At 37.7% G+C, this 20,609-nt stretch overlaps 1 protein-coding gene across 4 annotated transcripts in view; it reads left to right on the forward strand.

The window, feature by feature from the left end:
• Window positions 1-324: 324 nt before the first annotated feature.
• ATG7 (autophagy related 7) overlaps window positions 325-20,609 on the forward strand; it is a 108,423-nt gene continuing 88,138 nt past the window's right edge. The window contains exons 1-12 of one of the 4 annotated variants that reach the window (XM_074602534.1): window positions 325-693; window positions 4,285-4,495; window positions 4,720-4,774; window positions 6,540-6,657; window positions 7,120-7,197; window positions 7,777-7,893; window positions 8,763-8,912; window positions 10,679-10,767; window positions 12,347-12,468; window positions 13,544-13,634; window positions 15,123-15,267; window positions 15,922-16,080. In XM_074602534.1, coding sequence (XP_074458635.1) covers window positions 4,318-4,495; window positions 4,720-4,774; window positions 6,540-6,657; window positions 7,120-7,197; window positions 7,777-7,893; window positions 8,763-8,912; window positions 10,679-10,767; window positions 12,347-12,468; window positions 13,544-13,634; window positions 15,123-15,267; window positions 15,922-16,080 — 1,302 coding nt within the window. In that variant the 5' untranslated portion in view covers window positions 325-693; window positions 4,285-4,317. Of the gene's footprint in view, window positions 1,090-2,308; window positions 2,438-4,284; window positions 4,496-4,719; window positions 4,775-6,539; window positions 6,658-7,119; window positions 7,198-7,776; window positions 7,894-8,762; window positions 8,913-10,678; window positions 10,768-12,346; window positions 12,469-13,543; window positions 13,635-15,122; window positions 15,268-15,921; window positions 16,081-20,609 lie in introns of those variants that run through there. The other 3 variants (XM_074602536.1, XM_074602535.1, XM_074602537.1) reach the window with 3 other exon arrangements.

Consider the following 20,609-nt stretch of genomic DNA (forward strand, 5'->3'; position numbering starts at 1 on the left):
AGATCAGGTTCCTCAGGTGCTTGTGCAGTCAAGTCCCCAAGAACGGAGATTACAAAGTCTCTTTGGAAACCTATTCCAGTGCTTCACCAGCCGTATTAGGCAACTTTTTCCCTATAATATATTCATTTGGAATTTTCCTTGTTTTGACACGTGCCCTTTTCCTTCACACTCTTCGCTGTGCCTGAGAAAAATTTGCCTCCATCTTCTCCACTTTAGGTTACATGAGACTTCCACTAAATCCTTCCATTAAATGTAGCCGACTGCTTCATTTTTCACGGGTGCCACGAGCGGCGCAATAACCCTACCTCGCACTTGCCAGCCCGCTCGCACACTTGTGACGCAGGGGCAGTGCAGCAGGGGCTGGCGGGGCGCTGAGGGGAACGGACCCCTCTGCCACAGTGGTCCGACGGGGGAGGACTCGCCTCACTGGCTGACTGACTGTGGCTGACTGACTGGACGGACGGACGGATGGATGGACTGACTGACGGACTGTGAACGAACGGACGGACGGACGGACGGACGAGCAGACTCACCGCCCGGCCGCCCAACAGCCCTCATGGGCCGGGCCGGGCCGGCCCCGCCTCAGGCCGAGCCAACCCGCCCGCCGCGCGTGCGTTACGGCCGCCGCCGCCAGGATGACGTCACTCCGCCGTGCCAAGCGGGCAATGCCGGAAGTAGAGAGCGTCGCAGCCGGTGAGCGGTCGGTGCGCGTGCCGGTCGCGCTGAGGGCGGCCCGCCCCCTGGGTCCCCTTTTCGCCCCGCACCCCTCGATGTCGGTGCGTCCCGGGGCCGCGGCTCCTCGCGCACTCCCGGGCGGGAGAGCCTTAGGGCGCGCGCGGGAGCTCCGGTCAGTGCCTGAGGGCTCTGCAGGGGGGTCTGTCCGTGGGCCCAGGCCAATGGTGTGAGGCTCAACAAGGCCAAGTGCCGGTTGTGGCCAGCAGGGCTGGGGCAGTGACTGTCCCCCTGTACTGGGCACTGGTGAGGCCCCACCTCGAGTGCTGTGTCCACTTTTGGGCCCCTCGCCACAAGACAGACGTTGAGGCAGACGTTGAGGTGCTGGAGCGTGTCCAGAGAAGGGCAACGGAGCTGGTGAGGGGTCTGGAGCACAAGTCTTGTGAGGAGCATCTGAGAGAGCTGGGGGTGTTCAGCCTGGAGAAAAGGAGGCCGAGGGGAGACCTTCTTGCTCTCTACAACCCCCTGAAAGGAGGGGGTAGCCAGGGGGGGCCGGTCTCTTCTCCCAAGGAACAGGCGATAGGACAAGAGGAAACGGCCTCAAGTTGCACTGGGGAAGGTTTAGGGTGGGTATTAGGAAAAACTTGTTCACAGAAAGGGATGTCAAACATTGGAACGGTCTGCTCAGCGAAGTGGTGGGATTGCCATCCCTGGAGGTATTTAAAAGACATGTAGACGTGGTGCTGAGGGCCATGGTTTAGTGGTGGTTTTGTCAGTGTTAATGGTCGGTCTTAATGATCTTGAAGGTCTCTTCCAGCCAAAATTATTCCATGACGCTAGGTGTGGTGCGGCTGGTCCAGAGCCAGCGTGAGGAGTGAGAGGCGGCGGCGGGCCCTGCAGTGGGACTGTGTGCTGAGGGCAGGTTGGCCCCAGGTGCCAAAGGCTGCCATTTTGTGTCACTAATGATATTGGAAATAGGGAAGATGTGGGAAGAAAATGGGCTTGATAACGGACATCAGATGAGCATAACGTCCTTCAGGCAAGAGCCAGCTTTTCTGAAAGTGCCCCTTATGTAGTGGCAGGAAATAATAATTTCATTTGTCATCTAGATAAAGAGGAGGCCTTCAAAATACTCAACTCCAGACCACAGAATAAAAAGCTTTGTAAAAAAGCTGTAGATTTTAGGGTTTATGTGAAGTGAATTTGGTTTAAAACCTGTAACTTCTTCGTAGTTTTATGTGGTGTTAAACTGCTAATAATACTTTCACAACAGATTAATTATGTCTGTGAAGGGGATGACAAATATTATTAAATGTCCCAGTGTGTTTTTCCCCTTAATATATTCCTCCATTAGATCAGTTTTAAATGTCTGCATACATATTTAAGAACAATGGCTGTAACTTAGACTAGTGACAGTGCATCTGTGCTTTGGGGTTATCTTTGCTGATTATACTTGTTAAATTTCCTACCGGTCACAGAATTTAGGAGTGTCTAAAGCACATTGGTAAATGATTTCAGTTCAAGCACATTTTTCAACTGAGCCCTTTCGAAACTCAGGGTTTGTTCTACATTTAAAGTTTTGGATGTTCCCCCCCCCGCCCCATTTTATTATATTCTTCTAGTGACAATTATTACTATTAGAGGCTGTACGTGCATTTCTGTGTGCAAGTTGTACAAAATGTACACATTTCATCTTTTACTTCAGTATTCTAAAATTTGCTGCACAAATTCACGTTGGCTTAGTGATCTTGCATTAAGAAGGCAAGTAAGTAAATATTTACATCGAAGTACATTAAAGAATATTTTCAAAAGTGTCAATACATCAGATGTGATTGTATATGCTTCTCTATTTGCATGTGCATAGCATAGTGAGGCCACCTATTTTTATTCCTTCAGTTTTACAATAACTCTAGGTACAGTAATAATGAAAAATTGTGTAATAAGCATAAATGACTTCACAGCGAAATAAACTGTTCAATTCAAGCCAAGGTACAGTGCAACGAAAATGTAGTGCATCTATTTATATTGGTATCAGAAAATACAGCTATGCTGGGAGCCTTATTTTGACTTTTCTGTATGTAAAATTCTACCATTGATCCATGTGTAAAGGTAACAGGGGTATTGTGAAGGATCAGTAACAGAGGGCTATCACATGGGATTATGTTGTTCAAACTAAAAAAGTCTTTAAAAATTAGTTAATTGAAGGAATCATTTCAAGATCGTTTGAGTTCAAATGGTTGGTTTGATAAGCATTGTGAACAAAATCTAAATTGGTGGCTGTTGATCTGGACTTAAAAAATAGTACTTACTAGCTTGGTAGATAGATGTGTTGTGATAAATAGATGTGAGCATATGTTCGTATCTTTGTGAGGAGTTTTAAAACTAACATTTTAAAATCTTATTTTTAATACGTCACAAATCCTTGTTTTGCAACATGTATGCTTATGTTAGCTAGATAGTCAAAGACAGAATGGAATGCCTAACAGGAGAGGACCTTCCCTCCCTCAGGTGTATATTGGAATACTCTGTGTCACGGACTGTGTCTCTGAAACTTGCATCTTAATATGTGTAGGTATGGACATGAAGAGGAATACTAACAGTCAACAAGATTCTTGAGGGCAACATCTTTATTTGATGAATTTTCAAGAAAATAAGCAGTTGGAGCTGAATCACCTCACAGTGAAGTGAATGCTGCTGCTAACATGAGCAAGGGGACTGTTATACCTAGTTGAAGTAGAGGCTTATGATAGCCCAGTTTAGATGTTTTACTCCTCATTCTGGGGTAGAGTCTAATATTCTGAAATTTGAAAGTGTTGTGAATTGAAGATTGTGTGTTTACAGGAATACCGTTCAGCCAATATGGAGCAATGACTCTTGGGATATTAAAAAAAAAAAAAAGTTCTTTCCATACCGAAAGACCTTTAGAAGAGAAGAGCTGTAAGAAAATAATCTAGACTTATACATCACATTGACTTTTAATGGCTAGTGCAACTATTAAGGAAGTTCTATTTCCAGCTTTTCCCTTCACTGGCTACAAGACTTTTCTTGGTTTTAGTTTCCCTTTCCTAGCTTTACTTGTTAGTTTGTAAATGCTTTATGAGCGTTCAACTCTCACCACAGGCTGAGGGTAAGGACCTAGCTAAATAAAATGTTAGTTTGAATTTTAAATGCCTTCAGAACTTAAATAGTACTAGTAGGCTTTTAGACAGATATCTAGATAACAGAAGGAATGCAGATACAGGGTTTAGCATTTTGTTATTTTTATCTGTGGCAGCACAATACAAGATACAACTCAGAAGTTCAGATGTTGTATCCTAAGAAACTGCACAAATTATGGAATGTCTGTCAGGAAATCAGATCCTTCTAGGTAGCTTGTCCAAACAGAACGTATACTTGCCTTCCATAATTTTACATACAAGGCATTGGAAGGACTTTGCTTGGACTGAAAGGACCTCTGATCAAGGATTTTAAAAGTTGGAGTGAGTTAGGCATTCAGAGGAGTAAGGCTTTCTACTCTTTAACCCAATAAAACGTGTTAAAAAGAAGCTTTTAGTAGTCATGAGTAATATGGTGAGCTGAGCATATACTTATCTGGCATATCTGCTTTTACAGAATTCTGTTTGACAGCCATCATTAACTAAAATCATGGCAACTGCCAGTACTGAGGTGCACCATCCTGTAGATCCTGGAATCTCAAAGCTGCAGTTTGCTCCCTTCAGTAGTGCCTTGGATGCAGGATTCTGGCACGAACTAACTCAGAAGAAACTCAATGAGTACCGATTGGATGAGACCCCAAAAGTTATCAAAGGATACTACTACAATGGTAGGTAGAAACCGAACATCTTGCATAGTAGTTTGGGTTTCTTCTGTCATTCCTCTTAATTACTTGTGTAAGGTTAGGTTTTTGCTGAAACGTTAGAAAATGTGTTTGGGTGAGCTGTGAATTCTGGTGTGTCTGTGGGTAATTTATAACTTGCATTAACAAAAAGAGGGAAATTAGTTTATGTATTTCAGTTTAAAAGAAGCATGTTGCTGCTTTTTGTCCAGGTGATCCTTTGGGTTTGCCAGCTCGACTGACACTGGAGTTTAGTGCCTTTGATATGTAAGTACGTACTGTGGTTTACCTTAATTCATATGTGAAGACACTTTCGTTGCATAATAGTAATGCTTTGATATATAATATTCCTTGGACAAATTCCACATGAAAATAAATAGACGTTTTCATAAACTTTATAACAGTAGAGAGACTGCTTTGAGGCACAAACATTAACTCCCTGTGTCTGAAGTAGTATATTTATTTGAAGTGCCAAGTTTAAAATAATGCTGGTAAGTCTCAAATTCACTCACTGTTTGTATATATGTTTATTTATAGAATACCGGGGGGTTTTCCTTATTTCTTCAGCTCTTCTGCATAAAGGAGGATATTTAAGTCATCTGACTTCTTTTCAAATTTTTCCTTATATCTTTATTTACTGAGGATTCATCTTTAGAATTAGGATCTCAAAATAGCTTTTACAATCTCTAGTTGTTACATTGTAGTATCTTCCAAAGTATTTAACCCTTATGATGAGAATTTTGTACTTTTGCTTCTACCCACAAAGTGAACAGTAAACCAAAGCTGCTCAGTGTACACAGCAAAAATGAGATGAGAGGGGAAATAAGTTTTCCACGTGGTTTTCATTTCCAGCAAATGCCTAAGTTAGTATAACTAACATAGGAACAGATGTCTTCATAGTCATTGTCTTGTTTGTTTTAAATTGGTGGATTATAAAGTTGTAAATCACAGAAGTGACTTTCTCTACCTTGCTTGGTCAGGATCTTAGGATCCTAGTGCAGCTTTGTGCGTTTTGAGATAATTTCTTAGCACATATTGTTCCATTAATTCTTATGTAGGAACTTTTAGGTACGATACTGAAAGCATATGCAACAAAATGCAATTGGAAGAAAGCTATGATATTGGGGACAGGAATTTCAGCTTAGGAAAAAATAGATGGTACCATGTTATTTGATTTCTCAAGTGTTATGACAAAAATAAAATTACGAAAGATCCATTTATGCAGTGTTTAATTATTCCTTCTACTGTAGTAATTTTCTGTGCTTTAGGTAGACAGTTTAGATGATCATGAAGAGTTCCCTTTTAGCATTAAAAATTTTTGGAACTACATCATGTGTATTTATTATGTAACTTAAACATTTGCTGTATTTTGAGTTCTAGCAGTGGCCAGAAATGTATCAATTTGAGAGAAGAATGTTAAAGGAGTCAAGGAAATCGATCAGATCTATAAATTAGGGAAATAGTGTAGTTTTTTACCTAGTTTACGTTCATAAAGGGGGAAAAATACATACTGTTGCTTACAAAGAGCAGCTTCTTCAGATGATGATGTTAGAAACTATAAAAGCTACTTAGTGTTTTGTCTGGTTTAGGCTTCTGTTTGGATTTCTTTTAAACGTAAAAATTTGACTGAATAACTCTTTATGTGAATGAAATATTGATATCTAAAGTTAAGTCGTAATTTTTTCTTAGTGAAAATCACATTTGTCATGCATAGTTTATAATTGAACAGAATTTTAAAATCTTCAATCTATGATGTAATGCCACCTTGCTAGATATAAGAGAGATGCCTGATGTATTTTTGAAGTCATAATATAGATGTGTATTAGCACAGGTTCTTATATCAATCCATGTCCAATAAAGCGTTATGATCATAAAAACATTTTAGTTAGAACTGTCATTAACTTTTATTACTGTGCCTCATCATTTGACAATTTCAGAGCAACCTTACACCATAGGATAGTTACTGCTACTACTGCTAATCATGTTAAAGATGTTAGTATCCAGTTCCCAGAGGTTTCTTTCTTTTATTCAGGAATGCTTCAATACCAGCACGTTGCTGTCCTGCTTTCGGAACATTGTATAATACCAACACTTTTGAGACTTTCAAGTCCTGTGATAAGAAATCACTTCTGGAAAAAGAAGCAAATGAGGTAAGATTAAAAATCAAATCAGCTGGTAGAGAGAAAGTGTTTCAAAATAGCCAGTGAAGTGCTTTATAGTCTCTGCCCCAAATATTGGAGATACTGTCCATACTCACCCATATAGTAGCCTCAGGATTTAACTTAATCTGGAGGGAATGGAATAGAATATTTCAGTTAGGAGGGACGTACCCTGATCTGTGAGCCTGATCTGTGAGCTAATGCTCCTCTTGTTCCCCAGCTTCCATTATTTTTTGTGTTAGTGCGTGTCTTACCTTTAGAATCCTTTAAGCATAGATCATAGCATGGATGAGATCAGTTAGGAAAAGATCACAGTGGATTACTGGGAATGTGAATTTCAGTACTTCTAAGGTAGCTGGGAGAATTAAAGATTTCTGCAACTGTTCTTATACTACCTTGGTATTTTGTTTCTCTGCCCTTTCTCTTTCTTCTTGTCCTCACAATCAATGACAGATATGGGAAGCAATAAAATCTGGAGCTGCTCTTGAAAACCCTATGCTCTTGAACAGGTTCCTGTTGCTGACATTCGCAGTGAGTAACGATAATGTGTCTCATACTTAGAGCATTGTAGTGGAAATGATGTAGTAGTTCCTTTTTAGGAGGAATACTTTATTAGAATATTAATGTGATCAGGATCATTCTCGGACATCTTAAAATGTCTGAAAACATTTTAAAAAAATAAGCCATTCTCATGTACAGATACAAAATATTTTAGGATGTATTCTTTAAAAAATGCTGGTGCCATCTCATATTCTTTTTTACAAATGGCCTTATAGATATCGGTAACAGTAAAGCAACTGTTTCATGTTTAACAAATCGAATGTTTTAATAAATAATGCTCCAGCTAACAAAAACTGAAGTATTGTACACACATTGTCTGTTTAAATCTTAAATAAAAACACAGAGAAGGGGGAGACTTCTAGTATTTTTTGATCATTTTCTAAAATTATGACACAGTGCTTTGTGAAGTAGAGAACTAAGTTTAGTATCATCAACAATCAAGTATGATTAGTATTCCAAACAGCAATTTACTTTTATTTATCTATTTTATTTATATTTTATTTCTATTTATTATTTATTAGCTAATTTCACAATTTATTTTTTTCCTAGGATTTAAAAAAGTACCATTTCTATTACTGGTTTTGCTACCCAGCTCTCTGCTTCCCTGATGGAATACATATAATTCAGAAACCAGTGTGTCTTGGTGACAGATTCCCATTAAATCAGGTATTCAAAATATTAAATGTTATGAAGTCTGTAGCACTAAGCAGTTCTGTGGGCTATAAAACGTAATATTTTTGTTAGCACATACTGAATTAATTTCAGACTCTTAATTTCTTTTAAAATCTTCACTTTTCGTATATCCATGTGGGTTTTTTGTTTACTTCTTTCTTGTTATTGTATAAAATTTCTCACCTTAACATCACTTCAGCTTTTTTCATTTAGATGTGGATGTGGCCGACAATTCTTGACGAGGCAGTTATGTTCATGTTAATTTTTAGATACAGCTTGTTGAATATATAGTTATGTTTTTGAAACTCACTATATTTTTAAGAATCCTGGGAGAGCTAAGTCATTATAAATTACAAAATTGTTAATAAAATGTATGATTGGGCCAGAAAAAGAACTAGATAGGGAAGATTTTTTTAGGAGAAGAATTAACAATTTTTTGTATTTTCTTTCATATAACAATGCAAAAGGATGAAAAAAATCAATTTGCCCACATGTGCCTTTTTGCTTTGACAGAAGTTAATGCAAAACCTTGAATGGCTTTTTAATAGCATGAGAAAGATTTTGGTTTTTTTTCAGTGAAAAATGCTTAGTTTCCTTCTTCTCAGAAGACCCTCGTTAGTTCTGTAGTAATAAATAGTGTAAAAATACCTGTCATGATCCAAATTAAAATTTGCATCGACAAATGCTTTTTTAACAACTGAATTTTTGATCTCAGTTGTGGTCATGATGGGCTTTAAAACTTCAGAATATGCTATATTCTAAGATCGTTTGAGTGAGCTAACCTTTCCAGATGCTCAAACACTTTCTGTGATTCTGTATAAGATTGTTAAAACTGTTGCTTACAGTTGTGTTTTTGCTTTTAGATTCAAGCACTTCAGAAAGCATATGATGAACTTTGCCAGAAAGAGGGAGTTACAGCATTGCCTTATTTTTTAATCAAGTATCATGACAATTCTGTTGTGATATCTCTACTGAAAAAATGGGATGACTTCTTCCGAGACCAAGGGGGAAAGGTAATGAGAATTTTATGTCTTTTTATAACCCACAAATGTTTAATTTACAAATGGTTTGAAAAGTGTCTATAATATTGAGCTGGGCACAATGTTCGCCAATGAATAGACTGGATAAATAGCTAAAAAACAGCAGCTTGGATTGATTTTTTTTGTGGTAAGTGTCTCTAGTTCATATGCAAAAAACCCAGTTACATCAGATTAACAAAGCTCTTTGTGCTCGGTCTCCCTCATTATCAAAACAGAAACAGAGTCAGTTTATGAAAGAGTTAGCACAACAATTTAAGTTTTCCAGACACTTTACCTACAACGCTATAATAAGGCAAAGCATCTCTTTTATTGTTTGTGTACTAAAAATTGGTACTAATCTATTTTATGTATTTGTTGTGGTAACAGTAATCAGGGAATACTATATGGGAGTTTTCAACTTTCAGCTTGTGTATTGCCACGTGTACATGTTATAACATGAGAGTTTTGGATTAAAATTGCGGGGAATCTATACAAAGAATATTCAAGGTAAATGCTGTGCAATTTTGGAAGATAGATGGGTTTTGCACCAGAAGAGGCTGGGATATTTCTTCTTGATAAACGCAGGGATGGTGCACGTCCTTTGATTGTGAAATGAGTACTGTGCATTGCTTTCAGTCAGGGAAGAATTATAATGATACATGAAGCAGATGTCATCACGGCAAGAGTTGACTGGCTTGGTTGGCTTGTCTTTACATTGAATTCCATTTTGGATCATGTTGCTCAGCTGCTGAACTTTTCTAGGCCTTTCTGAATGCTTTGCTGTCTTTATTTTTGGTGAACTTCAAACATTTTTTTATCTTGCATGTCACTGAAGTGTTAGGAAACAAAACTCGATGAGTTATGGTGAAGAGCTAGTAAGTGCAAAAAAGGCATTTCTTCTTAAGCAGGTCTTGTCACACCTTATAAAAGCTAGTTTATGAAAGTGAATCAGCTTACTAAGGGGTCTTATACCTGCTGCATCAGCAGCTGCAAAGCAGCAGCAGAGTATGGTTGGGAGGAGGGATGGGGAGTGGGCCCCTGCTCTAGGGACACCTCACTGATGCAGTGGAGTCAAGACCAGTCACTCTAGGGCCATCTATAGGCAAACAAGCAGGAGGGAAGAGCTACGTAGATGTGGCAGGCACAGGTGTCACTAGTGATGGCCGAGTTCAGATTTTCAGCATATCTAAAGGTAGGCAGTGGCATCTTTCTAATCTCTGGATGTGTTTTGGTTCTGCATTGACTGTGAACTAAGTTCCTACTTTAGATGCATCGATTACAAGCACGGTATTACATTGCTTGAACATGAGACAGAATGTTCAGTTCCTTTATTTAGATCCCATCTTGAAGGTTGGTTTTACGGGTGATTTTTATGCCTTTTTTCTTTTGACTTGACATCTTGCTGGCCAGTCCCTTTTCAGTTTTTGATCATCCCAAAATCAATACAGAATTTTGAGAGCAAGGCGTCAGTTGTTGGGCTTCTCCCATAATGCTGTGTTTAAGGAAGGTGCACATACTGTAGTGAAAAGTGAATGTCCATAAAGCAGCTAAACTGAACAAATCTCAAAGCTGTGGCAAACGCTTGACTGAAATCTAGTGCAACAATGTATTAAACATTTGTAAATCTATAAAATATGTGTGTAGGCCTTCTCTGTTCAGCAGTTTTAAATTAAAAATGCCAGGTAACTTTTACTGTAAAATGAATATCTGTATGGATAGATGACTTCTCATTTTCTCATTAGAGCAATTTTTTTTTGCAGGTGACATTTGGAGTTTATGATCCATGTAACTTATCCCACTATCCAGGATGGCCACTGAGAAATTTCCTGATCCTGGCAGCCCACAAATGGTATATATTTTATTCTTTCCCACAAAGATTACTTATTGGCTCTTATCAAATGAGGCATTTTCCCTCCCATGGCACTTGACTCATATCACCCACCTGAGATTTAACCTTGATATGACTCAACTTCAATGATTCTGATTTTGCATGTTATTCTGTTTTTTTACTTGTGTCAGTCACAAGTTCCTGTTATTCCCAATCCTCACATGCATGCATGTACCTGGAAAAACACGCTTCAGACCCTGCCAAATACCCTCCAGCTGTTTCAAATCTTGTTTAAACTATTCTGTGATTTTTATATAGAATCGTAGAATGCTTTGGGTTGGAAGGGACCTTAAAGATCATCTAGTTCTAAGCCCCCTGCCCTGGGTAGGGACACCTCCCACCAGACCAGGCTGCTCAAAGCCTCACCCAGCCTGGTCTTGAACACTTCCAGGGATGGAGCATCCACAACCTGGAGCATGCCACATCCCTGGGCAACCTGTTCCACCGCCTCACCACCTTCACAAGAAAGAATTTCTTGCTAATATCCTGTCTAAATCTCCTCTCTTTCAGTTTGAAACGGTTACCCCTCGTCCTGTCATTTCACTCCCTGATCAAGAGTCCCTTTCATCCTTCCTGTAGGCCCCCTTTAGGTACTGGAAGGCTGCCATAAGGTCTCCCCAGAGACTTCTCCAGGCTGAACAGCCCCAACTCCCTCAGTCTGTCCTCATAGCAGAGGTGCTCCAGCCCTCTGATCATCTTCATGGGCCTCCGCTGGACCTGTTCCAATAGGTCTATGTCCTTCTTGTTCTGAGCACTCCAGAGCCAAGTAATAGTAAACCTAAGTTTTGAAAATTGGATACTTGTAGGTTGTCTTGTGTACCTTCTAGTATTTTTTGTTGGGCAGAAGTTGGGAAGACAGAACATAGTTTTCACTCTATTTGAAAAAAAAGTATCATTTCAAGTGTCATAAAATTGTTTTGGTGTAAGAAAAGTGTTATTAAGTTGCATTTTCATAATTTTGACTTTTACATTTTATTACAAAACACACAGCAGGGAGAAGAAATGCTAATTTAGGTATGGTGTTTTCTGGGCTGTGAGCTGAGCTGTAGCATAGAATGATGTGTACGTGCCCAGAGAGCTTTACATATTCTGAGATTCAGAGGCTTTTAGGAACTAAAGTTCTAATTGTTTGATTTGGGGTTTTGAATCATAAGGAGGAAAAATGATGCTATATCGAGAACTAGGAGGATCTTGCTTGTGCCATGGCAAGTACATCATGTCACCTGATGTGTGCTCTAGTGCTTCCCTGCTTTTTATTCATCTGAATCGCATTCTGTCCTGCAGCACTGTATAAATGACAGAGGACGGGCTGACAGTGTCATTTCTTAGAGCTGTTTCACAACAAACTAGTCATTTTCACATACTAAGCAATTGTTTTTCATTGTGCCTGATAAGAACAACCATGTTGCAGTACTAACAGAAAAAGCCTTATTCAGAATCTGCAAGAGACTAAACCTGTGTGAAATAGTGTTTAAAAGAAGTCTCCTTCCTATTAAAGAAGTCGCATGTCTCTATTTATTTATCTTTTTTGAAATGGCAGGGGCAGCATTCTCCAGTCAGTTGAAGTGCTCTGCTTCAGAGATAGGACCATGCAAGGGGTGAGAGACATAACGCACAGCATTATCTTTGAAATAAAACTTCCAGAGAAACCCCTTGGCCCAGGTAATCCATTAAAAAAAAATTCCTTCCCTTTTTTTTTTTTCCCCTCCCTCCTCAATCACTGTGAAGGTGGAAAAAATAAATTAATACTGCTAAATCATTGCTTACACTAAGTTATTTCAAATGAATTTTAAATTGTTTAAATTTCTGTTAAATGTTTGTCGAGGAAATGGTTCCTTCTTCAAAAAAGAAAGAAGAGAGCGTGTTCTTTATTTTTTTGCCTCCTTCACTTGTGTTTCCAATTTAAAAAAAAAAAATAATCCTCCTGGTGTTGCATGAAACATAAAACCCAGACAATTAGCAATTAGTCTCTTTTTTTTTTCCTGTTAAATTTTTACGCAGTCCCTCAGCTATAAGAAAGGCATGATAGTGAATTTATGTGATGCAAACTGTCTGTATATTTCTAAAATGGTAGAAGCTTGCTACGGAGTGGAATTGTTTCTTCAATCCTGTAGCAAAGTAGGCAGATGTATTTTAAAGCAATAAACTTGTAATGTTTGAACATAAACTGAGGCTTAATTTCTGCGTACAGAACGGTATCACAAAATTTCTCTACCTCATCCAAGAAGTTCTTGAATGCTTTACATATAATTGTTGTGAATTGTTTAGTTATTATATAATTCAGATATATAATTCTCTACTGAATTTACAGATGGGATCTAGGGAACATGAGGAGATGATTGAACTTGGGAAAATTTACTGAGTTCTGAATTATGAATTTACTGATTTCTAAACATAGCAGTCTGTTTGACATTAAAGATCCGGAGGCTTGGTGAGGAATAATGCTCTCTCTGTCGTAGGTTTGAAGCAAGCTGAACATCAGACACCTGAGAGTAAAGCATTTCTCCAAGAAGCCGTGCTTTCAGTTGATGTAAACCAGCAAAATATGTATAGCCAATGTATACTAGGTTGTTAAGATACAGATTATTTACTTACGGGTTTAGGATTTGTTTTTTTCCAACAAGGTTAAATCCAGCAACGTTTCTTTTTTCTATTCTGTGATGTTAAGGCTTTCATTCTTTCTTTCCTTCTTCCTTTTTTTTTTTTCTTTCTTGTAATTGGACAATCTTGTAAACAGATTGTCCAAAAGCTGTTGGATGGGAGAAAAACCAAAAGGGAGGCATGGGCCCAAGGATGGTGAATCTCAGTGAATGCATGGATCCAAAAAGGTTTGTTTATCATCTTTTAAATTTCTATAGTTTTCTTTACTTGGGCTAAAGCCATAACGAGTTGAAATGTGAAATGCAAGGACTATCTGTCTCTGTTAGGTAAGAATATACAGTAACACATACACTGTATATACTTTGGACAGTCCTGTTGGAGGTAAGGATCTTTAATAGAGCAGAGGACACTGCGTGCAGCAGAAGTGTCTGCAATTTTTGACTCCATCTTAAAATTTCAAATTATATTTAAAACTGAGTGGAATGTAGGCCATAGTGTTACAGACCTGTGTTTTTCATTCAATTCTATAACGTGCAAGTTGTTAAATATAATGAAAATAGGCAAGCATGGAGAAAAATTCAGCCTTTTGAAATTATTAGGGTGTAATAGGAAAGAGCTTAGGAAACATGAGCTTAGTAATTTTTATTGTTCTGCACATAATGTATGGGCAATAGATTGAAAACAGTGTAATTAACATGGCCTCATCTGCTTTCACTGACTACATGTGTGTTCTTGACTCTGCAACACTGTAGGAGTGTGTTGATCTAATTATGATTTAGGTTAACGTATTTTACGTGTCAAGCTAAGCCTTTTTTGTCATGCAGTTCTGGTAATTGAGAGTATGTTCACAGGCTTCAGAGAAGGGTCATCTGAGGCCTCTTAATTCTTTAAGTGAATGTAACTTGACCTTCTTTACTTGTATGTGCGCTAACTTCTGTTGATTCCCTCAGAGACTGTTGGTAATATGCCAGCCTTGGCAATTGTGGTCTTAAATCCTTGTTGAACAAATAATTTAGTGGATACTGCAAAAATTACGTTTATGCATTATAAGGGAATGAAACTGTCAGGAATCTGAGAACTTATATGCGTATCTGATTTGAAGACAAGAAAGGCAAAAGAATTCTAAGGAGATGTATGAGAGTGAGTAGAAGGATAAGCATTACCATTCTGTGTGAAGTGATATACTCCTTTGGAAAGAGGAAGCAGGAGAGTGAATGAGATAGTCATGCTCTGGATGGATTTTTTTTTTCCTTCTGACATTGCACTGTGCCAATTATTATTCTGTGGATTATTTGTTATGACCTGACTTGATGAGAGTTTTACCACCTTGTGCTCTGATGAATACAAAAATCTGACAATAGGTCGAGCATGGATTTCCTTCCTCGTTTTCCTTCTAAAACTTCCACAAAGAACTGACTTCATGCCTTCGAAGGCAAGTGTAATATTTCACATTGACGACAGATGTAACTGGATGCAGGAAACCAGTTTTTTCCAATCTTCTTGCTATGCACAAGGTGGAAGTATTATTAGGTGGAAGTATGCTTGGGAATCTTTGTTTTTCATATTACCTGTATCTTGAATTGTTGAATTATCTCTCTCCTTAAATAAGAAAAAAAAAGTAGTATTGAACTTCTTCAGTTCAAATAAAAGTAATTGCTTTGTTGGAGAAATACCAGAACATTCAGAAATGTGTTGCTATCTATTTCATGGTATAGGTTAGCAGAATCATCAGTGGATCTTAATTTGAAATTGATGTGCTGGCGGCTGGTGCCTACTCTTGATCTGGAAAAAATTGTGTCTGCCAAGTGTCTGCTGCTGGGAGCTGGTACACTGGGTTGTAGTGTTGCAAGGACCTTGATGGTAAGTCCTGAGTTAATCTTAAAAATAACATGCTGTTTCTGATAAATCCTATTGATTTTTTTTTTTGAGCTGTATTCCTCTGTATTCATGTACAAATAATACATATTAGTTGATGTTATAAATTTCAGGGAAGAGGTAAGATTTATAGCCAATGGAAATAACTTGAAGTTATTGTTCTGCTAATACTATATATAGATCTATATATACACGCTATATAATATAAATTCCGCTAATACTAGAACAGCAGGTAGTAAGAGAACCTTAGCAGAATAGTAATTTATTTTGAATTTGAATTAAAAAAGATTGAACAAGAAATTCTGGAACAAATTATCAAGCTAATATGATCAAATTTGCAGTGAAGCACTTGAAGTAATGAACTGTGCTGATATTTACTTTCAGGGCTGTTTACCATATCCCACTGAATTCAGTAGGATTTTGAGGGATTACTGCTAAATGATATATTTGGAGAGACCAAACTTTCTGTGCTCCTAATTCAGTCCAAGTGCAAGGTTGTTGCTGTGAATAGCTTCAAAAGCTTTTGTAGCTTGATCTTTCTAGAAAAATTGGACAAAGCTCTTCTTGAGTTTCTGGCACTACCCAAAAGTATAGGGCTAAGCCCATTGTACTTATTATTTAAATTACTTTGTTATTTAGGGTTGGGGAGTCAGGAAGATTACGTTTGTGGACAATGCGAAGATCTCCTACTCCAACCCAGTACGACAGCCACTCTATGAGTTCGAAGACTGTCTTAGTGGTGGGAAGCCTAAAGCACTCGCAGCAGCAGACAGGCTGCAGAAAATCTTCCCAGGAGTGGTAAGATCAGTATTTAAAATGTGTTAATATGTTTCTTGGACGAGAGTTCCTTGGAAGAGAATGACTTTAAATAACTATTCCAAGTTCTAGTAATTAAGCATTATTATGAGTGGAAAAAATACTACCCAGGTGTTACATTGGTTACTGACAAATCTATAATCATTTTACCCCAAGTACTCCATAGCTGTTAAACTTTATTGAGACAATAAATATTTGTAATAATGAAATATACTTAAGGATCATCTGAATCATCTTGTAGCTCATTGATGGTGAAGTAAATTTTTTTCCAGTCTACTATGTCCTAAGGAACTTTCAGTAATGGCTGCTTTTAATACTGTGTTTTCCCACTCTGCTTTTAAATGTGAGTTTAGACACAGGAGTTGTCTATTACGGGAGCAGTGGGTCTTGAAGGCAGTAATAAATATATTGTTGAGATTTCCTACTATGTTTTATACCCAAAATTTGCAATCTAATTTATTTTCTACGTGAGAAGCAAATACTTAATCTTTAACTGGTTATGCTGCTGTTGGAGTTAAATGACCTAATGTTCTCAAGATGGCTGGAGATGGACATTTCACTCTACGAATGATCAGTAGTGTGGAACAAGTAAAAGAAAAACTTTTACTTTTAAAACTGAAAGTTGTTTTTTCTGTTGGTTTTGGCCAGAATAACTTAGCAGCAGCAAGTATTGATTAGAAACTTGCTTTGCATAGAAGTGTAATATGCAGTACTAAGATGATGTCAGAGAAATTTGTTGTCTGCTTTTGTTTTCTTCAAGAACTAAGCAAACTGAATCAGATCCAAAAAAAGGGAAGTAGTTCGTAGCAGCCCGGAGAAGATACCAGTGTTGGCCTTTGACCAAAGTACCCCTCTTTTGGGGAGCCTGATGATAACAACTTACTGTCAGAATGAAGTAGTTGAAAGGGAACAAAAGACAGGAATGAATTTTTATGTTATTTGAGAAGCTTTATGATGAAAGGCCCACCAATGGCAGCCTTTATCCTTGTTGACTCTAGGGACGTGTATCACATGAACATTATTCAGTGCACATGTTCAAACACACCTACTTTCCAATGCTAAAAACAAAAAAGTAGATTGAAAAAAGCACAATTTACAAATATTTGCAGTTCTCTTAGTTTCATCCTTCGTTTGAGAGAATAATTGATATGCCCTATAATTTCAGAATACACATGCTCTCAGCTTGCTCTATCATAAAGAAAACTTTCTTATACTCATTTGGCATGTGATAGAAGTCACTCAACTGTTTATAGTTTTTGCTTTGGAATTGAGACTGTCTTAGAATTAGTAGCTATAGTTACCAGAGCTCAGCTGGCAAACAGTATCTTAACCACTGTAATAAGAATGAGTGATGTATACTTATTATGCAATTCTGTATTTGAAATGCTACTGACTATGTTACTAGTCGTAATATTATTGAGAGTTATGAACAGTGGAATATGTATCTATTGTGTTGCTGATGATCAGGGCTGTGAACAAGCTTTACAGAAGATCGGTTCCAAATGTTTTTAGGTTCACTTAGTTTGACCCAAGGATTGCTCTGTGATTTTGTTTTGTTTTTATCTGTGTTGATCCTATTATTGTTGTTATTTCTGAAATCAGTATTGGGACTAAGCGGTAATTCAGTGAGTATTCGAATATTGAACAATGATCCCCAGGGTGAAAAATTGCTAAACATTTCACTTTCAGAACTTTTGATAAGTAAATCAGAAGAGACTACCTGAAGGTTCCTAGAATTTTATTTAACCTTGCTGCACTATAGTGTTTTTGTTACTTGGTGATATTCATTTAGTTATAGAAATATTAAATAGTAGAACAAGTACAGAAAAGAAAGCATCTGTGGGGTGTCACATAGAGTACCAACATTATGCCAACTAGGATTAGTGTCGCATGATTTTTTGTTTTTTAAACTTGAGAAAATGAAATTAGGAATATTAAGAAAGAATGAGTAGTTTAATTAGAAGAAGTAAAAGCTGTTTGTGGAATTCTGAATGGTACAGTTTTGCATGTAGAGATAAAGATCAAAAGTTAGTGTGAGGAGATTTGTTGTTAGAAACAAAGACCAGGCTGTGCTAGGGAATCTTGAGATTGTGATGAAGCTTTAAAAAAAAAATAATAAAAAAAAAATATATATAACCTGGAGAGGAACTTCCAGTAATAAGAGGGAACCAATAACAATGTTTTAGTGAGCCTGTATCAATAAGTGTTAGGACATGTGGTATACATAGGAAAAAAACAATTTTCCTGTTTAGTAATAACATATAATGTGCAACATGTACTGTACGTAGGGAATTTTTCTTCTACCATGCGCCTCAAATGTTCTGCATCTACCACTGTTTTCTTATCACTGTTTACATTATCCCCATCAGCATCTGGCATTCTCTATCGTTTCCTTGTGCCATGGATGGGTGATGTCTGATCAGCCTTCAGTGGGACTCAGACCTAGTTTCATAGCTTTGTGGCACAAATGAGGAGAAAACAGTTGCACAGATCCTGTGTACCCTTATGATAGAATGTTTCTAATATATTTTTTTGTCAAGCTCATTTCTGCACTTGAATTCATGGAGAAGACGTATCGTGTTTGACCATCAGTAAATAACAACACGCTGTCATTAACAAGAATTAACAGGACTTAACAGTAAGAACCGTGGTTCAAACAGTTAATATCATGCTGACAGCATGTGAGAGTGGTGAGGTTTAAGCAGCAGGCCAAGCACATGGACTAACAATAAGTCTTTAATTAGCCGGGGTGAAGTCTTGGTGCTTTGGGATGGTTTGGACAGTAAAGCTACCGTAGCTGGAGATTTTTATAACCCAGCTGATTTTGCTAGACTTCTCAAAATAGAGCTACATCTGTTACTGCAGACTGCACTGTTGCTTGTTACCAACACCCATATTTATCAGTATAAATGTCTTTGAATAAAAAGATTTTGAGCCTGCTCGTTTCTCTCATACTGAAGGAGCAACCAAAAGCTGTCTCTTGCGTTTTGGAAACCCACAAGAGTCCTTTCAAGCCGCTGGGAATCCAAGCAGTAATGCTGGTTCTGAAGGCATTTCTGAAAATTTGGTGGTACATTTCTGTGCAATTCACTTGCATTCTAATTTACTTTCTTTGATTTCATTGTGAGTAATATTTTGCACACAAAATGCAATTTCTCCTGATTGACTTTGAAATGCTTGACTGCTGTATGTGAATTCTTTTTTATTTTTTTAACTTTACATCCTTTCTAGTTGGAAGAGTAATCACCTCAGCATTGCAAATGAATCAAGAAGGAATGCTTTGGCAACGAGTTTGATTTGTTTCATTCCACTTCTAAGATTATCATTAACTGTAGCTTAGAGTTTTATAATAAAAAAGAAGGGAGGACTCGGAAATAGCAGAATTTACGGATTCACAGCCTTTCATTACAAGTAGGTAATGCACAGAGTCATTCATATAGCTGCTGTGGAATTTAACTTTATTGACACTCTTATACAATCATTTCCTGAAGTATTCTGGCATGGAACTCCAGTGTATTCAGCATTTTAATCATCCTTTGTACTGTACTGCATGGGCTGCCACTTTATGTAGGTATTTCCAATAGAACAACTTAATGATCACATTTCTTGATTTTCTGTGTACCTACCCATGGCACGCTTCTGTTCAGGTTTAACATATTGAGCTCAGATATCTTCTAAGTGATCTGAGTCATGGTTTAACAAAAAATGCAGGAAGTTAATAGAAATGTGAATAAAAATGAAAGAGAAGGTTATGGTAGCACCATTAATTGCAATATTTTGATGTCTGTTTGCTTTAAAAAAATCCAAAACAAAAGCACTGGAGCCTCAAGCACAGGTTTGGTCAGCTGTGAGTGAAGCTGTTGAAAAGTCCATTATCTTTTATCATTTTGCACGTGTCAACATAGAGTCCCTTTTTTTAATAAGTTCGTGATTCTAATACTTTATAAGGTGGTAACTAAATATTATTTTGTTTTGCGTAGTTTGGAGGCATTTGAAATCATGTGTTAGTAATGAAGGTTCTGGTCTGAGAATCTAAGCCTTTCTGCGTGCAGTCAAGCAAAATTCTTTTTGTCACATAGAGACTCCCTGAGATTTTGGAATTCTGTGGAATGGATGAGATCGATTTTTGGGGATATATGCACGTTTACTACTCCTTAAAATAATATGCACGTGCCATCATAAGGTACCCTTTGCCAGTGTTTGGCTGCAAAAGTGTACTGCAGCCACTTTTGCTAGTGACTGGTGTCTTCTTTTCAAGGGACAGTTATTCAAATAAAATTAAAGCTATTGAAGCTTCTACGCTTTTATATATTCCTACAGATACAGTCACTGGATAGAGCTTTTTTTTTCTGAATTCTAGTAAGATTTTAGTATTTTACAAACCTTGTTAACATATTTCTATGCAGCTAGTGTTCAGCTTGTTTACTTTTTTTTTTTTTTTTTGGAAACAAAAATGGACCTCCTAAGTCAGCAACAGTGTCAGTTATACTTATCTATTAAATCAGCACTTG

Source organism: Larus michahellis, chromosome 10 (assembly GCF_964199755.1).
Source record: "Larus michahellis chromosome 10, bLarMic1.1, whole genome shotgun sequence".
NCBI lineage: Eukaryota > Metazoa > Chordata > Aves > Charadriiformes > Laridae > Larus > Larus michahellis.